Raw genomic sequence first — 21,187 nt, forward strand, 5'->3', positions numbered from 1 at the left:
AAAAAGCACGAGCATCACCAAAAGCGGAGATGTAAGAATTCCACATAACAGCAGCGTCATGTTTGCTCTCTGTGTCGGCTCTTTTCCAAAGCTGACTGTTGCACCAAGAGGCTTGTCGCTTCCCAGAGAATAGCTACCATTAGCCTCAATGTTGATCCAGGGTTATGAAACCTTTTAACATTCCTGAGTGTCGTCTCAGAGCGCACAATGCATCAGCATGCAAGAGAGGCCATCCACGGCCAAAGTCATTTATATTTTACTACAGGACCCCTTTGACCCGAGAATAAGCTGGCAAAACAAACAATCACTTTAATAATTGGAGGACAGATGTCTTTTTCCTCAGGGAGCCGCAATTAATCTTTGAAATATGCTAGATAACATGTCAGCTGAAAATAGAAAGTGCATGCCCTTTCTCCCTCTTCAGTGATTCTATAATTTATTTATTTTTCTCCAATGTGGCCGTGAAGACCATTTGCATATGTGTAACCTTAAGTAGAGAGCAATGAACTGATGACTGCATTTTTCCAGAAATGCAGCGCTATTACAGACTTAATGTGTTTTTATGCTACAGCATGCTGTTCAAGCAATTTAAAACTTAAAATATTCAAGTGCAGACAAGTCAAACACTACATTACAAGTTAAGAGTTTAGGCTTTTCACCTCATTCTCAGACTACGTTCACTTTACATGCTGTCACGCTGTTTTACATGTACATGAACCCGCTGCCTCCAACACCAGCAGCAACTTATCTCCCCTCTCCTCTGTCACATGCTACAGTATTTCCTTCGTGCTCTTCACTTTTCAGTCGATAATTAATTAGTGTGACCAAAAATTAATTAGGGTCTAGTCCAAAGAATACTGGTGTGCATTGCGAAATTAATTCCTGAGATGGAGGTGCAGAGAGAGGAGGATTAATATTCTGCGCGAGCGTTCGTTTGTAGCCTCAGGTTTTAATGAGACATGATGAAGTGAAATGTAAATATCAAACGCATAAAACCTGGTGATTGACTTAACATGGCTACATTTACATACTTGTGAACAAAACAAAGTACACATCATTTAACAAAGTTAACTCTGGCGCAGCTAATGATGATTTTCAAGATTTAGGTATAATCCCAGTTACTGATCTCATTAAAGCTCTGTTACTTGGATAATTTGGGGGTCAACTTGTTACTGATTTCAAACACCTTAGAGGCCAGGCTGCTGCGGGACTACAAGCTTGGTGAAGGGGGTTGTGGGGATGCAGCTAGCCTCGTCCAAACGAGGGGAAATGCCCTCTCTGGCAACCCCAAAGATGTCTTATTTGCTTGTTGTCTCTACTTAGCTCACATTTGTTGAGCCTTCAGTTGAGGATCGGATATCTGGAGTGCTACACCGGGGCTAAGCTAGCGTTAGCTGATCACTGTCAATGGTCGGTAAATACGTCCTAACCATTGGCTGGTGGCTTATTATACAAAAAAGTGTTATTTTTCATTTTTAGACATATTAAATAGATAAAATGTGTTACTGACTACATTTTTCATGCAACTTGTCGAGGCGATCAACAAATCTGCTGCAAAGCTAGCGGATCAACACTGCAGGCTACGTGCTCACGATAAAAATGCTAACATGCTGCAGGTATAGTGTAGGACGTCAGCATGCTAACAGTTTCTGATTTGCTGTATGCACAGTAGTAAGTAGGCTACAGCTGAGGCTAACGGTTCATTCGCTCAGCGTAAAGAAAAATATTGGAGAAGTGAAATGTTTTTATCTGACAGTGGTTCAGAGGAAAAGTCAAGAGATTAGGCTATAATCGATTCTGAGGGAAGCATGAATGTCTGTACAAAATTAAGTGTTCAAGTTCAAATAGATTTTGAGATATTTTACAGAAATAGTTAAAAATGGTTGGATCACCACAGTTTATTGGCAGCTACAACATTTCATGGCAATCCATCGTATAGTTGAGATATTTCAGTCTGGACCAAAGTGCTGGAGCCATGCTGCTAGTATGGCTGAAGACTATATTGAGACATGCAGTCGTGAGTCTGAAACTGTAACTTGCCTGCGCATGTGAATATGTTTGTATATCCCTGTGGCAGAATGGCATACTGTCTCCTGTATTCCGCTTTATGCTCCAGCCTTCTGCCTATCCGCACATGATTAATGTAGAAAACAAAAAAACAGGTAGATGGACAGAAAAAGCTGCAATACTTGATTTTATGGATTTCCAAGACACAGGTGAAGTGGACAGATCTGGTCTTAAAAGCAAAAAGTAATAGAGCTTGCATGCTATGACCTCATCTATTTCTGCTATAATTGCGATTTGAGCAGCGAGCGGGACGCGTTACACTAAGTTTGAAGTGAAAATATTCACAAAGTGTGAAATTAAAATACATCTTGTCGTGAGGCTATCGCCATCTCTCCGCCGCCTGCTTTCTTCTCCTCTCTGCCAGGCATAACACGCAGTCTGGAGGCAGTTGTCATGGTGATTAATGCAAATGCACACTGTTAACCTGTAGAAAAGAGGAGAGGACTTTTCAAAGCATCTCAGACCTTGACTTCAACTAATAAGTGTCTCTCCTCACTGCCTATATTATGGCACTATGCAATTGAAAATCATACCTGCTTTTATAAAGCTTGACATCGCGCTCAGATCCTGTAAATGAAATCCCTGCGCTTCAGATTGTGGTTTGAGGAAAACACTTTGTCGGCTGAAAACAGCCTGTCGGAGGTAAAGAGTGACAATGGAGTTATTTTTGGTCACCGCACTGACACTGACTTGAAGGCAACATAGCAACACGTTGTCTAAAATGACAGCCAATACCACGACAGTAACATAACAACTGAGATCATTAGTGTACATAAACCGGCAAAGCATTGCATCTATAGTTCTGAGAGCAAAGTGACCTACCAAGAATGCCTTAATGAGAGTGGGAAAGGGCAGGGACAAAAACATCATTACACCAGGGACCATTATATGGGAATGTGCACTCGCCCGTCCTCACCTCTTCTTGACCGTTCGACCCCTGGCTCCACAGGCTAACAGTGTATTTTGGTCCATTCTCCTGAGTACACTGCCGCTGTCTGCCGGACTGACACAAGCCAGAGACTGGGAGAGTGAATCTAATTACGGAGACAATTATGAGTGTGACCCAGTTCGACCCGGATTTGTATTCAAATGGACTCATTTACCTTGAGCTTTGGAGTTACATCTTCTGAGGACCGAGTGTGAACCCGGAGACTTCTCTGTCACTCCGTCTCTGAGTCTCTCTATTACAGTACTCACACACTGTGCACAATCATCATTGACGTACATGCTTATTTGTGCGCTGAATGAATCATGGTTTTCCTTTTTTCATTAATGAATTCAAACAGATGTGTGTGATCTAACCAGAAGACCTCCATTAGGGCTCTGATATTACAGTTTATCAACTGTCAGAAGACTCATATTGTGATGATATGATCTCATTATGTTCACATTCCTCAAATTACTGTTGTTCAAATTACAAAGTGATCTATCAGAAATGTGTGCTTGCATGAATATGATTGGCCAGAGCCTTGCCAAATGACTATGCATGCACTCGCAGGGAAAGGTTTCGTTTTTTTGCCAGTGTGCGTCTGTACTCACAGCGTATCGGTGCAGAGCCTGATTGAAATGAATGAGTGGGCTGTGGTTCTTCACGCAGTGCTGTCTGAACACATATCAGGATAGAGTTCATTGCTTTGAACATCAGTTGTTGCCATATTGTCATCACTATCATAAATATCCTTTTAAATGATCATGATGAAGATTCCAACAAGTGTAAACCTTGTAGGGTTAATTGTTGCTTATGGGAGAAAATTCTTGGTTTGTTGTAATTTGAACTACTGTTCTTATGACTTATGATTTCAAAAGCCCCACCTCAACCCCTGCACCCACCTGTAGGCCGTAAGTGTAAGTTCCTCAAAGAAGAAATGATAAGTGTCACTCCCAGTTCCGAGCATTGCTGAGCTTCCTTGTGGGGAGTGACGAAATCAGGGACCCAGATGCCAAGTATCAATGTTGACATATCTGCCTGAGGAGCATCTGACGTACATCCCCACGCTGGGTTTAAAACTGGGCAGGTGTAATAAAACATACAACATGTCACAAACGCCAACTCATCCTGCCTTATTGCAACTCTGAGGGGACACACTACTTTTTTGTTCTCTCTGATGGGGGGCCTTTTAAATCACAATGTTATGACTGTCAGTTTTCAGCGAAAGAAGATGGCATCGTCTTTGTCTCAACCTTTATACACATAATAACTTATTCCATATGAGTTTACTGACTGTGCCCCTTTTCCACTGGTGAAAAAGTGATGATGCGTTATCAACGTCCGGTAGTGGCGCGTAAATAAAGAAGGAATTTGGGATGCATCCATCCAAGGACGTTTAATTACTGAACACAGTGTTGGAGGTGGGGCCCCATTCATTCCTATGAAAGCAGCTCAGTGGTGTTTTGAAGCCAAATAATCTTGACTTCCCGGCTACGAAAATACCTGGATCGTCGACCGAGCCGGCTAACTTCCGGTTTAGCACCCGGCTAACTTGAAGGGGGATAAAATAATTTAATCATGCGGCTCTTCTAGACTTTACAAATGTTATTGGACCGAATGGCTAGAATTGCGGTATTGAAACAAATAATTTCTCGGGGCTGTGACGCTCAAAAGAATTTATCCACCGTTTTAAAGACGCTTCTTTCACACTGAGTCTATTGTTGTTTTCTCTTCTGTCTCCGGCACATTCGTGACATGAAACGTGACATCAGTGATGTACAACGTGACGCTTCATATAAAAATAAGACGGGCTGCGTTGTGGGGAGGGGGTCAATGGCCGATTTTTCGCAGGTTTTAGATTAATTTGCATTCAAATGACCGCAAACGGGGCCAATTGGTGCCAACTTTTGATTCGGGCCCTGGTGCCCTCGAGCAGGTTAATCTGGCCCTGCAACCAAGGTTTTCTGAACTAGTTAGTTAACCAACTATGAAATGTATAAACATAAATAGTGATAAATGATTATGTAACTCATTCATGATGATGCATGAGGCACGCTATAGCTCTTCAACCAGGCTCGGTGTGTTTTAACCCGGCCAATGAGAGTGTTTAAAGCAGCCTACTCTTGAAAATAATTTTTATTAGTCATACCCTAATCCTTCCACTAAGAACTAGCACTTATGGAGTCACCCTTGCTACTTTGCATAGCACTCAGACATGTTCGCTGGTTCACCGTGAGTTCTGCAACAAGGTCACGCTCAGTGACATCAGCTGGTGGAGGTTTCCTGGTAACCCCCCGCTGGCTGCTACAATGCGTCACCCACAAATCTCTCCGGGAGCTGTTGCTTCTTTGGGGGGGTGAGTCGGGGCTCTCTCTCTGAGGATTGCAGCTCAAGTTTCAAAAGAACTGATGCTCTTACGGTTTCAGTGGGAAATTAATCTGTGTTGAAAGATATTTCTGGAGCTTAAGCACAAAGCAAAACAGAAAAGAAAAAAATTAACATCTAATCTGGCACACTTTGTTGTGGGCGATGTTCTTAGATCCTCTCTCATTTCTTCTGGTAATTGCAACATGGTAATTAGGTGTAGAATCTAATTTACTATGGGGCTTCGTTTAAGGAAATATGCATTATTTACAGGGGAATCCAAGGAGGGGGAGTAATATTAGGCATGCAGAATAACAATAGTACTGATGATACTTGTGGTTTTGACGGGAACGGTGACAGTGAGGACTGGAGCGGGAATGACAGTGTAGGACGGGCATTTAGCATCAATGATGATGATGATGGGATGGTGATGATGGTGATTATGGCACAGTAGTGGCGACTGCAGTTGTGGTGCTGGCGAGCCAGGAACATAAAGGAGGGTCAGTGACCTCTGATTTCAGTCCTATTTCCCCTACAAGCCAAGTCCTAATAGACTCCATTAACAGAAGGAGAGGGGGAGAGAGGGGGAGAGAGGGGGAGAGAAAGCCCTGACGCTGGGGCTTTCAGAGTAAAGTCTGCATATGTGATGACTTGCAGTCTGGCTGGCTGAATGAACCAGGCTCAGAGCTTGATAACCTCCTCTTTCCTTATTATTTCCCCTCATTTAACTCACTGTGTGCCTCCATCATAGTCCATTTTCTAGTGTGTGTGTGTGTGTGTGTGTGCGAGAGACTCAGGCGAGGCAATCTCTCACTCCTGCAGCACGTCTGTTATTTCACAGCAATTTTGGATAATGATTTATTTTACTATCCACAATTGGAAGGCCTTCCGCTTGAAAGGGAATGATAAAATAGTAATCCCTTTGCAATTATGTAGTGAGAGATAGTCACATTCATTGAGATTCACTGATACAACTGACGTGGACACGGGACAGCTTTGAAACGATTGTGAATAACATTCTCGTTTCTCCTTCAGCGCGACCAGCTCGGTATATCACACGGATACAGACGTGCCTGTAAAACACACTGTAAATACTGAATTATTTCTCAAGGAATCATGGCGATGCCCGTGTTGGGATTAGTACCAAACAAGTGTGGGATCTCTTACCCGCCGCCGTCATTTCAGTTGATATTAGATGGTGCATTTTCCTGACAGATTTGCATTTAATCAAATTACCACAAGCCTTTGAAGCCCTTCGGAGTCTGGGACCTAGACTAGACTGGGGCAGTTGGCTGGTAGTTTATTCAGCTCTGCTGTCAGCAGTGGATGACGTGCTCAGAGCTTTTACACAAGTTAAAGCAGCGATACCCCAATTTAAAAAGTAAATCTCCTATATTTATAAAAGTACAGAAAATAACAGTGTTAAAAGTACTTGTGCGGAAAAAAATAGCCCCTGTGACTGATATACTGTGTCATATCTTACATTAATAATCAACAAATGGTGTTTTACTGTTGTAGCTGGTTGTGGTGGAACTAGTTTGAACTACTTTGTATACATCCAGCACTGTGGGGGGCTGGTGACGATTCCCAGCTTACATGTGGGCGTGCGGTAGGTTTCACCCAGGACAGGTTGCCGGTTCATCACGCGGCTGACACACACAGACAAATAATCATTCACAATGTGGGAGGAAGCCGGAGTACCCGGAGAAAACCCACGCAGAGAGGAGCGGAATATGCAAACTTCACTTTGTATACAATTAGGTCATTTTGTCCGGAGGTCACCGGCCTACGGGTCGGGATGTTTCAGAGTGAGCGTCAGATCAAAATAGATGATGTAATGCGTCCATTACTCCCTGTGAATCCCTGAGAGGTAACTGCTGAATGTCAATACATCGAATGACCGGTGCAGATAAAGTGCTGACCATAAATAGTATACATCGTATCAAAATGGGATTTGATTTCATTTCAAGTACAACTAGAAATATGGTTAAACATTTTATTTAGTATCAACAGTAAAAGTACTTGTTCTGCAGAAAGAAAGCTTACTAATATATAATCATACATGACATTATTAGATTATTACTGATGCATCAGCTGCAGGTAGTTTTGACTACCTATACAGTCGGAAAAAACTAAGTGGATAATTTAATTTCTTTGGGTCCCAGACAGTAATCTAAATAAAAGTACGATATTTTAAAGGGAAAAATCTCTTTTCCACACAAGGTTATCAAATGATCTTTTGAATTTCTTTCATTTGAAATCTTAAATCAGTAGCTGTTAAACAGATGTAGTGGTATAAAAGGTCAAACTTTCCCTCTGACATGTAGTGGAGTAAAAGTAAAAAGTAGCATAAAATTTAAATACTGAGGTAAAGTACAAGCGCCTCTACAAATGCCAAAGAGCAGTACTTAAGCAAATATAACAGTAATAGATTTCTTTCCACTTTTGCGTACTCAAACCTTTACATTGTGCTGGGATACAGCCCCAGATCTCACGCCGTCCCCCTGAAACATTAAGATAAGATCCGTGACATCTAAAAGTGATTCATCGTTTCCCATAATCCTTTGGGTTTTAGACTGTGTTACGATATCAATGTGGGAAAGCATATGGAGGATGTGGAGTCTGGACACATCAAAGGAAACGCGCGATCTTTAGTGCCACATTTACGAGAAACTTTATCCATGATGGTCCACTTCACGAGAGGATGTTCCACTTCTGTCATGATGATGCGAGTCAGCTGCATGGGAATTAAATGCAACATGTGCCTGACTCCTTTTAGAGGTTAAAAACAAGAATCTGAGCCTCCGGGACTTCTTTTTTCTGTGTGCAGGGCAAGTGAGTAGTTTGGACTCTGAACGCTGCTCTGCCGGGGTTGCCTTGCACTTTAGCCATGCATTATGCATCATAGGTAGATCTGAAGTTGGAGAAATCAAGCGGGGCAGCAGTTTTGAGAGATCAAGGAGCCGCAGCATTCGAGGCAAAAAACAACACTCTTTGCCACTCCAAAGCTGGGAGGTTCCTCCAAAGCACGCTTAATTACCAACTGCAGGGCAAAGCTTCATTTATAAACCACAGAGCTTTTACTGGAAATCAGAGGAGCTAATAAGTTGCCGGCCCATTCTAGGTCATCACCACGAGCAGGGGAGCACAGAAGAAGAAGAAGGCTGTCGTTTTCTCTTTTTTTTATCTTGTTTTCTTGTTAGTTTGTAACTTAAACCAGCCTCTTTGGTTTATCCACTGCTGTTTTGTATCATTATCTGTGTCAAGTAGAGTAATTATCTAACAAATGTATAAAAGCGGCTCTCTAATTAAATGCCATGGGCTGTAAGAGACGGAGATAAATTATTTATACTGCTTTGATGAGAGCTAGCTAGCTCTAAGGAGAGAGCAGTCAGTCGCTCTCAGAAATGAAACCACTGCAGTGAGAAACTTTTCTACAGGGGGGAGAAAAAAAAGAAAGCTAAATCTGAATGTTTGCCACGGGGAGCGAGGTGCGTCAGGTTTTATGTTTAGAAACCACTCTCTCCAAAGATGTAATTTGCTCATTGGAGAGAGAGAGAGATATTTTCATGCCGGTATTTACGAGACAGGAAGACGTGAAGCCTGTTAAAGCTTCGAGCAGCTGCAGGTACAAGTGGGAAGCATTTGTCTTTCTGGCTCATTTTTTAAGTGATGAATTTGAAAATGTTAGATGTGTAACCCCCCCGGTGCTCACACCCTGACCCTAATCTAATTGTGTCCACATTACTGGAGGGCAGGGTGCAGCTGAAACGCACCCATTCATCCTCAACGAGCCGCAAAACCTCCCACGGGCAGAAAAAAAAAAAGCTTTCACAATAATGAAGCATAACTGAGGAGAATCAACAAATGAGACAAAAGGAAGCGAGCCAAAGTCAGATAAGAATTTCTTATTATTCCAATAAAAAATACATTCATACAGAAATATAACAATTTTGCAAAACAATTTCAAATAAAAATTTCATAAAGCATAAACATAACAATTTTACAAAAGTTGTTTTTTTTTTCTTTTTTTGTACAAAGATTCAGTTGAGAACAAAGAGCTGTGTGTGTGTGTGTGTGTGTGTGTGACAGAAGAGTTGGAGTAGTGGGGATGAAAGAGATGATGAGCAGTGTAAAAGATGCGCGCAAACATGGGGGGCTTAATCAAGGCTCAATTACCACTTGAACAGTATTGGCTGCCGTTTTCACAGAATGGATGTTCCTTTGCTTTGCCCACAAAAGGCCCTGCCAGCACTCCCAAATCTATTGCAGCAAGCAGTTTCAAGTTTGTACTCATCCCGGCTCTTTCAACCCGCTGATCTGAAATCCATAAGTCGGAGCGGTGCCGCGGTGCGACGCGCTGCAACATTGGATTCCTACAGCGAGGTCGCTGATCTGGAGTGGGAGGCACCGATCACTTGATCCCGAAACGGTAATAAGTACGATCCCCGACAGTCATCGGGGTCTACACCTTTTTTGGCAAGGATCCATCTCCCGATACGGCTCTACCCGACACAGATTCACTTTAGAGGGAGAGACTGTTTTTTTTTTTTTTGGGACAAATTTCCATGTGCACCGTCAACGCTTGATCTGTATCTCCTCTGAGAGCCCCCTCGCCCCCTCTCTTGCTCGCTCCTGTGGTTTTCATAATACTGTTGCAGCTTGGCTAAAACAACGCTCCCCCAGACAGGTCAATAACCAACCTACACAGTCAGCAGTCTGTGACAGATTCCATGCCAACAAAGCCTTTAGCAATTCATTACTGAGAGGCAGTACAAGGCGAGGCCTGTCCGACTGCAGCCTGTTAATTACAATAAATCTTTAGCTTTTTTCTTCAGTCCCAACTTGCAGGGATGGAGAGACAGGAGGGGGAGGAGGGGGGGACAGGGAGGAGAGAACTATACATAAAAACCCATTTTTGTTTACCGAGTCTGGTTTGTTTTGTACCTTACGGCTGTGTGTGATGAACTTGAGTACATACTACACAGTAGTTAACATCTTTAATAAATGAATTTAAGTGCTCTCAACAGAATTTGTCTCATTTTACATGTTCAGATCAACTAAACATAAAAGGAGTAAAAGGTACGTTTCTGACAACACGTTTCACCGTCGGAGTAGATGAACGCAAAAGGGGTGCGAGTTCACACGCAATTGAGCCTCGATCAAGCTTGTCAAATCACCCATACAACAAATGTGACCTCCCGCCGCTGCCACAGGGGCCGAGTCACTTGCATAAGGCACCATTAAGGTCAACAGTGCATTATTAGATAGAAAAGAAAGTACAAAAACTCAAAAAATTACTTCCTCAAGGCAAAAAGGATGCGTGAGAGAATGAGCAAGCAGTGGTGAAGTCTCCAGCCAGATGAGAGAGCAGAATGGAGGATGAAGTTTGTAAAAATAAGACGAAATCATCAAGGCTTTATGTACAATATTGTAACATTTAACCGTTCGCACTTTTAGCTGCACTTTTATTGAAACTATTTGCAGTCCTGATTACAGTGGAAACATGAAATGAACAATCCCTAAAACCATGCAACACCTGTCTATGATACTGAAGTTATAGTATAGTTGTGTTATACCTCTAAGCACACAGCTTATACAATTGGACTACAAATGAGCTTTGTAGCTTGTAAAAAAATAATAAACCAGGCTACATAACACATTGCACATTTAGTAGCTGCACCAAAAACACCAAAAAAAAGCTCCTGTCATACAGCGACCAGGGGGAGGGGGGGAGTTTGATCACCTGGGACCAGAAGACATCCACCTTCTGCTTCTCTGGTTGGACCCAAGGCCTCAAACGCATCGGAGAATCCCCCCCAACCTCCCCTCCCCCGAGTCTGGGTGCCAGACAAGACAGGCAGGAACTTCCTTCCATCCTGCCCCGTCCTCACGCTGCCAACGGGGGGAAACACAAGTGGAACGTGTCCCCCCAGAAACCCATTCAGTCCACAGCAACATTGGCACCAGCCCCGCTCCACCCATCATCCATCAATCCATCTCCGGAGAAAACAAATCTTCTCTCTTCCCAGGGGGGCCGGTCGACCAATCTCAGACATTCACAGTGCACACATGCTCACCTCAGACAGTTTCGTAAAGTACCAGTGTATCTGCTGTCCGGGAGATGTCCCCAAAACATCATGCACCATACATACAGATCATTCACTCTTTTTGTTTGTGTCTTTTATCTTTTTTTTTTTGTCTTTTTTTTTGTGTGTGTTTGTGTGTTGTAAGTCCTTCTCAATCAAAAAGATCAATCTTCCCCATCCATGATTTTGTCCTCTTGTTGCAACAGACAACCTTCAGAGCGCCTTTCTCCAAAGAGAGGTCCCGGAGGCACTGGGTTTTTCAGTATGGTGCAAAACGGCATGCTTTGGCTGGAACACACTCCCGCCACTCTGCTCTGGGACAGTTCAACCAAGAGACTGTGTCGGGAGACGTTTGCGTTTGTTTTTGTTTTTTTCTTTTTAGAAACTTTCCCCTTCGCTGCGTTGCTTGGTTGGCGCTCGCCCCGCTCTAGATGTGTCTCTTCATGTGAAGAGCCAGATGGTCAGACCTGGAGAAACATCTGGGGACAGAGGGGAGAAGGAGGTCAGTGACGATGCAAAAAAGTGGACTGTCAGGTGAGGGAGACGTGTCGTAGGGAATGAATGAAACAGAACTGCAGGGATCGATCGAGTAGCTGTCAACTATTAAATTACTTGCCGACTGTTTTGATTATCGGATAAAATATTTAAGCGTTTTTTTAAGAAAGAAAGTCAAACTTCTCTGATTCCAGCTTCTTAAATGTGAGTAGTTACTGGTCTCTGTACTCCTTTATGACAGTAAACTGAATATCTTTGGGTTGTGGACAAAACAAGACACTTGAGGACATGATCTTGGGTTTTGGGATTGACATTTTTCACCATTTTATAGACCAAACAACCGATCGATTAATCAAGGAAATGACCGACAGATTAATCAACACTAAAAATAATTGTTAGTTGCAGCCCTAGAATGAAAAAAGTCTTGAGGGAAGCTTTGTGCAACGTGACTTTGGATATCAGTACTTCAAAAGATAAGAAAACATGGAGTGAGATGGCCGGTTTTGATTTCATGTGACGTAATAACAGAACCGACAAATTCCTTCTTTCATTCCTGATCCAGCTGGCTGATACTGAGCTCTATATTTGTGAGTTTAACATATTCTTAACATGAAATGTGGATACAGATCCCTTAGCTTCTCTTTAATTGTAATTAAGACACACGTTCATATTAGCAGATGAAATTGTAGCTCCCTGAACAAACTCTATCGGTGCTTCCGATCTTTGAAGACGTGCATCATGATCTGGATGATGCAAGAAACGCAGATAGCATCGACGGAAGTGCACGTCAGCGGCGCATGTTCCCGCCGCGGTGAAAGAGACAGTGAGTTATCAGAAACCTGGTGACGCTGCCTGCTGATGAATGTCCTTGCTTACCTGTCACAGTGACTGCATTTAAATGGCTTTGCCCCGGTGTGCTTCCTGAAGTGTCTGGTCAGCTCGTCGCTTCGTGCAAAACGCCACTCGCAGCCCTCCCACGAACACCTGTACGGTTTCTCACCTGCGGAGGCAAAACAAGGGAGACGATACATTGAGCTGAAACCCGACAGGAATGCGTTACGTTTCCCTGACTGGTCGCCTCTGCGCTGTTGTTATTCAAATGCGGTCACATCAATCAGCCCGGGGGCCAGGCCGGTGACACCGGCGCTGACAGGCCGATTGAGACCCGCATTCCCGCTCAACCTGTTGGACCACTGGCTGAGTTTTTTGTTTGTTTTTTTGAAACGTGAGCTGAAACATGCGAGGAGCGAGGCCGTGCGGCTGAACCTATGGAGAATATAAAATTGAAAAAAAAAAGCCACACGTGCAATTTCACGCTGCGAATCAAAAATAAGAAAGGCTCAAATGACCATTCAGAGTGCCCCCTGGCTCCCCGCCCATTCACCCCTTTCCCATGGTGAAACCCAATCTGTTTTGAAGTCCTTTTATCTCCCATGTGCAACCCCTCCCCCCTGCTCCCTCCCTCCCTCCCTCCCTCCCTCTCTGTGTCGCTCGCTCGCTCTCTCGCTGGCTCAGTCAGTCACATTCCAGATAGATTAGGTCACAGTTTAGGTATCCAGCCATGCAGAGCTAATACTCACAGCGCTCCAGCTGAGGACATCATGCAATGTGGACCTTTAATTACATTACACAATGGATGGACAATGCCATTACGGTGGAAGACTAAATTAATAGCACTTCTGCTGTTCGCCCAATAAAAAAAGTGAGATTTTTTAGCTCCGCGAATGAATTAAAACATCACACGTGGTCATGATATAAGCAACCCGTGGGCTCTGATTGGTGTTTGGAGGCTCACCTGTATGAGTGCGCTGGTGTGCCTTTAGGTGGGAGCTCTTCGTGTAAACCTTGCGACAGCCGTTGAAGTGACACCTGTGTACCCGCCTCCTGCCGTCCGGAGACGTGTCCCCGCACATGAGTCCTGTCTTTTCCGTGCTCTTTGCCACCCCGCCGCTCCTGATTTTCACCGGCAAGTGCAACTCGGCGTGCGCGGCGACCCAGCCGTTCGTCGAGTTGGCCTCCGGAGAGGACGGCGGAGTGCTAATGACGGAGGGGCTAAAAGGTCCAGAGCCAACCAAGACGGAGCCCAGAGGGTTGGAGGTAAAGCTGTGCGTGGGCGAGAGCTCCTCGGAACTGTCCGAAGCTTCGCTGCTGGCGTCGGAATTCACACTGTTGGTGTCCAAGATTTGGCTGTCCTGATTGTCCTCCTCGTGGGCCGCCGGCAGCTTTGGGTCAGACTCGGCCTTGGCCTTGTCCCCGCAGGCGAGGATCAACTTGCTCCAGAGGTCCTCCTGGCCGTCGAACTTGAGGTCGGATGTGGAGACGTAAGGCTCGCTCTGAAGATAGCGCTCCAGCTCCAAGCATGTCTGGTCGGATGAGAGAAACATAGTAAGAATAAATGAATTACAGCAGCGGCAGCAGCCCTGAAGAGGGGAGGTTCATTCACAGCAGCAGAATGCTTGTGTGTGGGGAATCCTTTTAAATGATGCATGTGCACATGTGGTGCAATATTTGTTCAGTGCTTACAGCAGGAAACTGTAGCTGTTACTGCACTTATCTTTACTGTGGATATCAGGCTCATGATTATAATGATCAGGTTTACACACGAGAGCTGTGAAAATGATTTCAGTCATTTTTAAAGCAGAAATGCCAAATTTGCTGGATCCAGCTTCTGAAATATGTTGATCATCTGCCTCTTCGTGTGACGTTTGTTGGATAAAGCTGATTTAAGTACACAACTTTGAGTTGTGATCAGCGTTCTTCACTATTTTTTTAATGTTTCACAGACTAAAACGATAAATCAAGAAAAGAATCGCAGGAATTGAAGATGAAAGCCCTGAAACATCTGCATCTGTCGTGATCCTGGAGTCACTGATTATGGGTTTACCACGCTCAACTCAACCTCCCTCACCTCCTCCAAGTCTCACGTCAAACATCACAACACCCCAGCCACCTCACCTCACGTGATCTGTTCACACTTGAACTGTCAACCATCTAAACTCGCACTCTCCTGCACCTGAGCGCAGCCTGACACTCAAAACGTGCACTGTCATTTCAGCCCTCGAATGACTCACTGAACAAATTTAGAGTCCTTTTAAGGAAGCCGCTCAACTTCCCCCTCCACTCCAGCATGAGCCATTCAGCTGCTTTTCCTCATGCGTACCTCTGACATGCAATCACATCCTTCCTCAAGTCAGTGTCCAAACACTCGAGCCCCTGGATTGTGAAAGACACACTGGGCTCCGGCTCACTTCAGAAGCCGTTTGAAAGTTGAAAAAGCAAAGAAGCCGTTCATTAGCTCAGAGACAGCAGGCTGGACGAGGCAGATGTAGAAGACAGATTTCCTCTGGGGCTTGTGCAGCCTTATATTTTCCAGCTGTGCTGGTGTCTACTCATGCGAGCAGGGAATCGGCCACGGCTGACATTTGAGAGTGTCTTGTTGTGGAGCTCATTCAAATCCAAAGAGGATGCAAACGGATGCTTTTAAGGAAGCTACATGTGAACGTGTCAAAAATCTTCCACAGCACATTTAAAGTTCATATAGTGGAGAGTGTGAAACAGTGTCACAACACAAGCTTATTCATTACATAAAAACATTTCTCTGTAGGAGCTGATCCTGAACCAACCACACGCATCTGATCTGCTGACTGACTTGAACACTAGTTCCTCCTGCCCTGGCTCGAAGGCTCGAGTCAGGAGAGAGCAGCTCTCCTGCCCTGAGAGAAGAAGTCATGCTCGTACAGTGAGAGCTCCAGCACCAGCACGCTGCTGCTGCTGCTGCTGCCTCTCTTACTCTGTCTGTCCTCATTCATCTTGACGCAGCGGAGCCTCGACTCCAGCTGTCAGACTGACACACTGATCCACTTCAGCCTGCCAGAAAAAAAAAAAAAAAACTTCATAACGCAAACCCCTGCGTGGAACAAGCGCGTCAAGGTGAACACACACCGGTCACCTGCGCTCACAACCGACATGATGGGGTTGGTTATTTATTTATTTATTTATTTATTTGCTCTAACTTCGTGTCGCCTATTAAATCAAAAACAAAAAAAAAACAAGCGTGCTCAGTTCCGCTTTAACACTCAGAACAGTGGGTAGATATATTCACCTGCTGCCAGTACTCCTCCAGAGACGGTAAGGCTGAGAAATAGCCCGTGTCGTGAACTATCTGAAGTTCTTGAAAGATGCTGCACATGGGTAAGACATCCATCTTCTCCACAGCTTTGTTTGTTGTTTTTTTAATTGAAAAAAAAGAAAAGAAAGCTGCACTTATTTTTCTTCTCTCAGGTAGAAAAACCAGCCAAGGAAGGAGAGCGGTGTCCTGCGACGCGCAAAAACGAAGAAGAAGCGCTCGTTCTCTCCGTCAGTCCTCCCCCCTTCTTCTTCTGCTGCTTCTCGCTTACTCGTCTCCCTTCTTCTTCTCCTCTCTCGCTCGCGCTCAAGGTGTTTGCAAACACTGCGCCGGACTGGATGGGGAACAACTGCGCTCTGCAAACTTCCCTATTCAAACCTCCAAAGCCCGCCCCCTTCTCCCCCCTCCTCCCTCTCTCCCCCCCCTCCTCCCTCCCTCCTCCTCCTCCTCCTCCTCCTCGCGGCAGGATTACGCCTGCAGGGGCGCGAGCCAATCGGCGGCGAGCAGCGTAAGCGCTCGCAAATGATATCACGGCCGGCCAATCGCGGAGGAGCTCCGACTTAATTTGGTTCCTTCTCCGTTTTAATTGGCGCGTTTAACTCCCAGCAGCTCGCCGCTGATTGGCTGGTTATTTATAGGCATGTATATAAGGCTGCTGGTGGTTCGGTCTGTGGAGTCTTTCTCTTGTCAGCGGCGTGTTTCACCACAGACAGCGCATGTGAGCCGAAACAGTTTTTAGTCGTGTTCAGTGGAAAACATCAGCCTCTCCCCCCCCCCCCTCCCCCCCACTCTGTGTGTGTGTCTGTCTCTGTGTAACTTTGTCACAAGTAGCACTTGCGACACTGCTGTTGGTTAAAGGGAGATGAGTAACTGTGGCAGAGTGCATGTGTTGACATCAGCCCCACTAAAAGTGAATACACGTCTTGGAAACACAGTGACTATCAGCTGGCAGGATATTATTATGTTATCAAGCACACCGTGCGATTTTAGAGGAAACATCAGCCCTCACTTCTCTCTGACCGACTTTATATACACTTCTGCTTTGCTACTCCAAGCACGACATCAAAGTTGAGCTCTGCTGTAGTGTATCTCGACAAGTGCGGCGTGTCATTAGTCAAAAAAAGAAAAAAAAACCTCCTCCTTTCGGCCTAATTTGCACTTTAAAGAGTGTGTGGCTGAATTGAAATTCCAAAGCAGCTCCCCAAAGTTAAAGAATTTGTTTTACCCCAGTTTAGTTATTATGATACATGGAAAAAATTCCTGTATATTTTAACTCTCATTTATGCCCCAAAACACTTTTAGAGCAGAATAATAATGAATCCAGATGTGACTTTTAGCAGCGATCTCACCCACCGCATCAGGACAGTGGTTACAAAGCTCCCATGTGTCGTCAACTTGAGATCCAACTTCAGGTTTGACACCATCTGTAAGCAGAACAACTAAAAAAATGATTTTTATTAATCAAATTGCATCACTTAGAGTTTCTCTGACTACTAAAAACAACTGTTTACACTGCCTTATTTCTGCTGTTATATTATTTTTATATATAAAATGACATGGCATGACATAATTTAGTCCAGGGCTGGCCAATATGGGGCCTAATGGCGGCCAAAGTTAGAATAACATAATATGAATCATTGTTGATGCTGTTTTACATTCTGTGAGTTTAAATATGTAGGATGTCTAATTATTAACTTCCTAGGGTTATGATCCTAGTCTACAGAAGCCCAGAGAGGCAAAAATGAAGGAACATAGAAAGATTAGAAAATAATTTAAATCAGACTGAAATGACCTGAATTATTTTTCTTACTTATGTCAAGGCTTCCATGTAGTACCATTTTGTACCCAGGGCACCTCTGACTGAGTTTATCCATCACCCCAATTCCAAATTCTTCTTTAGCTTAATAATAGTGTCAATAGCATCTTGATCCAGAGACTTGGATTACATCAGATAAGATGTATGAGGCCATTTCTGCTGTTGTTGCTGACATTTTAGTCCCCATCTACTTCAGTTGTTTTGCTGAGAAGCTTCAGAAATCTTTTGTGGACCAGGAAACTTCAACTGACTTCACATAGATTGGGGGGTGAACTTTTCCTTTAATATTACAACTGTAGTTCCCTAGGTTTTAAAATCAGGCAGAAAAAGAAAACATGTGTGGTTAGCTTTGTTTTCACCATAGTTTCTCCATTATGACTTCACCGGACTGCAGCTAAGTTTAGCATCCACTATTTCACAATAAAGAAACTGGGTAAAGTGAAAAATAAACTTCCTTTTTTAAATTTATTTTTTCCTGTCTTATCCTTCTACGGGATGTCTGGACCCAGAGGTTTGGACGCTGCAGTAGGAACTGAAAATTGCACAAAAAGCTAGTGAAGTTTTGTGTTTTGAGTCACTTGGAACTTGAGTCTAATCTTAGAAGTCAAAACCAAAATGTACAGTCTTACATCACACACTGACATTTCACAGGCAGATTTACCACCACAGCTAAATTATAACTTCCATAAGTACACCATTGTCTGGATGTACCCAGCTGTAGTCCCTCATGAATGCCTCTTCATTCCAGTAGCATTCCATCACATGTTTGGTAATGGCACGTCATCCTGCCTTATTCTTATCATTTCCTCTTTGCAGAAGTACTCGCGTGCCACAGAGGCGTCTCTTCCTGTAGCTATTGCATAAGTTCACAACATCGAGTCGCACCACAACCTGGCACAGCATCGCCTGATGAGATAAACAACATTTTCTACACAGGGGCCACATTGTCTTCCAAGTGGCGCTATTTTCTGTCGTAGACAACTGAGCGTCCTTTGTGCTGCTCTCCACTGAGAGGCCATATTTGTCACCCATAGCATCTGATTTAGTCATATGGCGATGGGATGCCTTGTGAAGCCTGAAGCTGGCATTCAGTAGCTCTGCAAAGGAATTCCACTTTTCTTTTATGTCACTAATGGGGCTATTCATTATGTCCCTGTAGGACTCAGTGGACACTTTGCTTTGAAGAGTTAAAACTCACTGAGTCAGTGTCCATTTGCAGGAGCTGCTGAAACGTCTTCTGTCACCACATGAAATGTAACAGGACGCACTGCTTATTATTGCACAATAATGCACCCCGCTCATTATCTATGCATTCTCCAAAGTTGCCGAGGCTGACTCTGTATGCGTTTGATGAATAACAAGAGTACACCGTCGGGTCCTGCCGGAGCATTAGTGGGCAGCTCTGCGGTAATCACTTCCTTCAGAAGGCCTGTTAGATGAAGCATTTAGAGAATGCGCGGGGTCCTGCATGGCAGCTTTTATCTTGGAAGGCCAGGTCTGCAGCTTTATCATCGTTATGTAATCCCAGCCCAGCCAGTAGCCACAGGAAAGAGCAATTACAGGATGACCCATTTTAATGCATCACTGTCAACCCAATTAGTGAGTTGTTCTAAGAGGTTTTTCTGGACAACCTGGGCACGCTCGACACCGAGTCACGTATGGTTTTCCATAATGTGCGCATGGGAATGGACTATAGGCAGGCGCTGTTCTCCAGTCATCATCCTCTACTGACGTCACGCAGAAACTAAAACCGACTGATCTATGAGACGATCGTCACTCGTTAATCGTCAACTATTCTGATAATCAATTAGTTGCAATCACTTTTTTTTCGGTTACAGCTTCTCAAATGTGAGATTTTGTTGGTTTTATTTGTCTTACAGGATATTCAACTGAATACCTTTGTGTTTTGGATTATTGGTCACACATAACTAGTCATTTGAAGATATCTGCTCTAGGAAATAATGAATAAAGAATATTTTTCACTTTTTTTACACTAATCAATTAATGGAAGTGATAAATACATTTTTCGCTCCTTTCATAACACGATTAGATAAATTAATATTCATTATATTGCACCAATTATTGTGTCTGAAATAAAAGAAATTAGTTAAAGTTGTACTATGTAACTTTTGAAATGAAATATAACACATTTGTTCTCTTACAAACAAAGAAGTTGAATTTATAAGCAAGTTAATGCGGCCACACTCAACTTAATACTCTTACTTGGTCTGGTCTGACCCATCATTGCTCAGTCACTTCCTTGACTTTTCGACTGGTTTCTATTACTGTTACATTAGGTTTTAGCATTTAGGCCTCATAGTAACATTTCAGGACCAGGATTTCACAGATGTTAGCAGATGTTATGTGAAGGGAGCTAACTGGACACAAAATCGTCGGAGTCTTACAGGCCGACTCTTAAACATTTCATCAGTATTTCACTTCCACAACATTTAAGTGTCGGATTAAGAACGGTCAAACTTGAAGTAGGAGATGCCTGAGATATTCTGACTTTTAACTCCTAGTATGGGTCATGCCACACGAACACAGCATCCTACATTTCCCATAATGCTAGTCTCAAGCCGAAGCTGAGATCAACCTGATGACATCATCCAGACATCATTTTTTTTCATTAGACATCATCCAGGTTTTGTACTATTGCCTTTCTCCGTCTTCAACCACCACCTTCAATCCACTCTGATGAAAAAACGCATTCTTTGATCATTTACACAGAAAAATGTAGAAAGTGGGATGATCTCAGTTACAAAGTAAGGGCAATGTGTGGAACATATCAAGGGCACATATCGGTTGACGCTGGAGGAGAACGGAGTTAACGTGTTCATTGACTTCATTTGTCAGTGTCACAGAAACGAAGCAGAGACAAATTTATGGCCCGACAATGCTGAAGCAGATGTGACAGACTCTGAATTAAACGTCCCCTCATTATTTCCCTGCTTACTATCAGAAGGCCAGTTAGTAATGAGGTACAGCGCTCTTGATAGAGATGCATTGCTCTCCGCGGGGGCCACTGAAAATTTGTCCAAGCTTAAATAAAATGAGAATAAAAATAATTGATTGGAAATCAATGCACATACATCATTCACTCTTTTGTTAAAAGGAGAAATGGAAGGGAAGAGAGGGGGGGGGAAAGGAGCTCCTGGAAAATCGATATTCATTCGAATCATAAATCAGAATTGAGTCAGTGCTTGCGGGGAGGGGAGATAATCATTGGCCTGGTTTTGGATTACATACTCCACAGAGCTGAGGCTTGTCCAGCCTGCAAATGTGTTTAGCTTTGTTACAAT

The 21,187-nt window shown here is 43.7% G+C and overlaps 1 protein-coding gene across 2 annotated transcripts; it reads right to left on the bottom strand.

Annotated features, from left to right (window-relative positions):
* Nucleotides 1–9,252: 9,252 nt before the first annotated feature.
* klf6a (Kruppel like factor 6a) lies at nucleotides 9,253–16,446 on the bottom strand. 2 transcript variants are annotated; one of them, XM_084339813.1, is made up of 4 exons: nucleotides 16,046–16,446; nucleotides 13,739–14,306; nucleotides 12,820–12,943; nucleotides 9,253–11,927 (listed from the first exon to the last, which is right to left on the bottom strand). In XM_084339813.1, the coding sequence occupies exons 1-4, from the start codon at nucleotides 16,145–16,147 to the stop codon at nucleotides 11,876–11,878; spliced, it is 846 nt and encodes a 281-aa protein (XP_084195939.1). In that variant the 5' UTR covers nucleotides 16,148–16,446; the 3' UTR covers nucleotides 9,253–11,875. The 2 variants fall into 2 exon arrangements, with proteins under 2 accessions (XP_084195939.1, XP_084195940.1); XM_084339814.1 differs by lacking the exon at nucleotides 16,046–16,446 and adding an exon at nucleotides 15,734–15,810.
* Nucleotides 16,447–21,187: the final 4,741 nt, after the last annotated feature.

This window comes from Pagrus pagrus, assembly GCF_965226575.1.
Source record: "Pagrus pagrus genome assembly, chromosome: 20".
In the NCBI taxonomy this organism is placed as follows: domain Eukaryota; kingdom Metazoa; phylum Chordata; class Actinopteri; order Spariformes; family Sparidae; genus Pagrus; species Pagrus pagrus.

Coding starts and splice junctions, on each gene's coding strand:
- klf6a (XM_084339813.1), bottom strand. CDS start 16,147: ATGGATGTCTTACCCATGTGCAGCATCTTTCAAGAACTTCAGATAGTT. Junction 14,307..16,045: donor TGGAGGAGTACTGGCAGCAG/GTGAATATATCT, acceptor TCATCCGACCAG/ACATGCTTGGAGCTGGAGCG. Junction 11,928..12,819: donor AAATGCAGTCACTGTGACAG/GTAAGCAAGGAC, acceptor CTCTGTCCCCAG/ATGTTTCTCCAGGTCTGACC.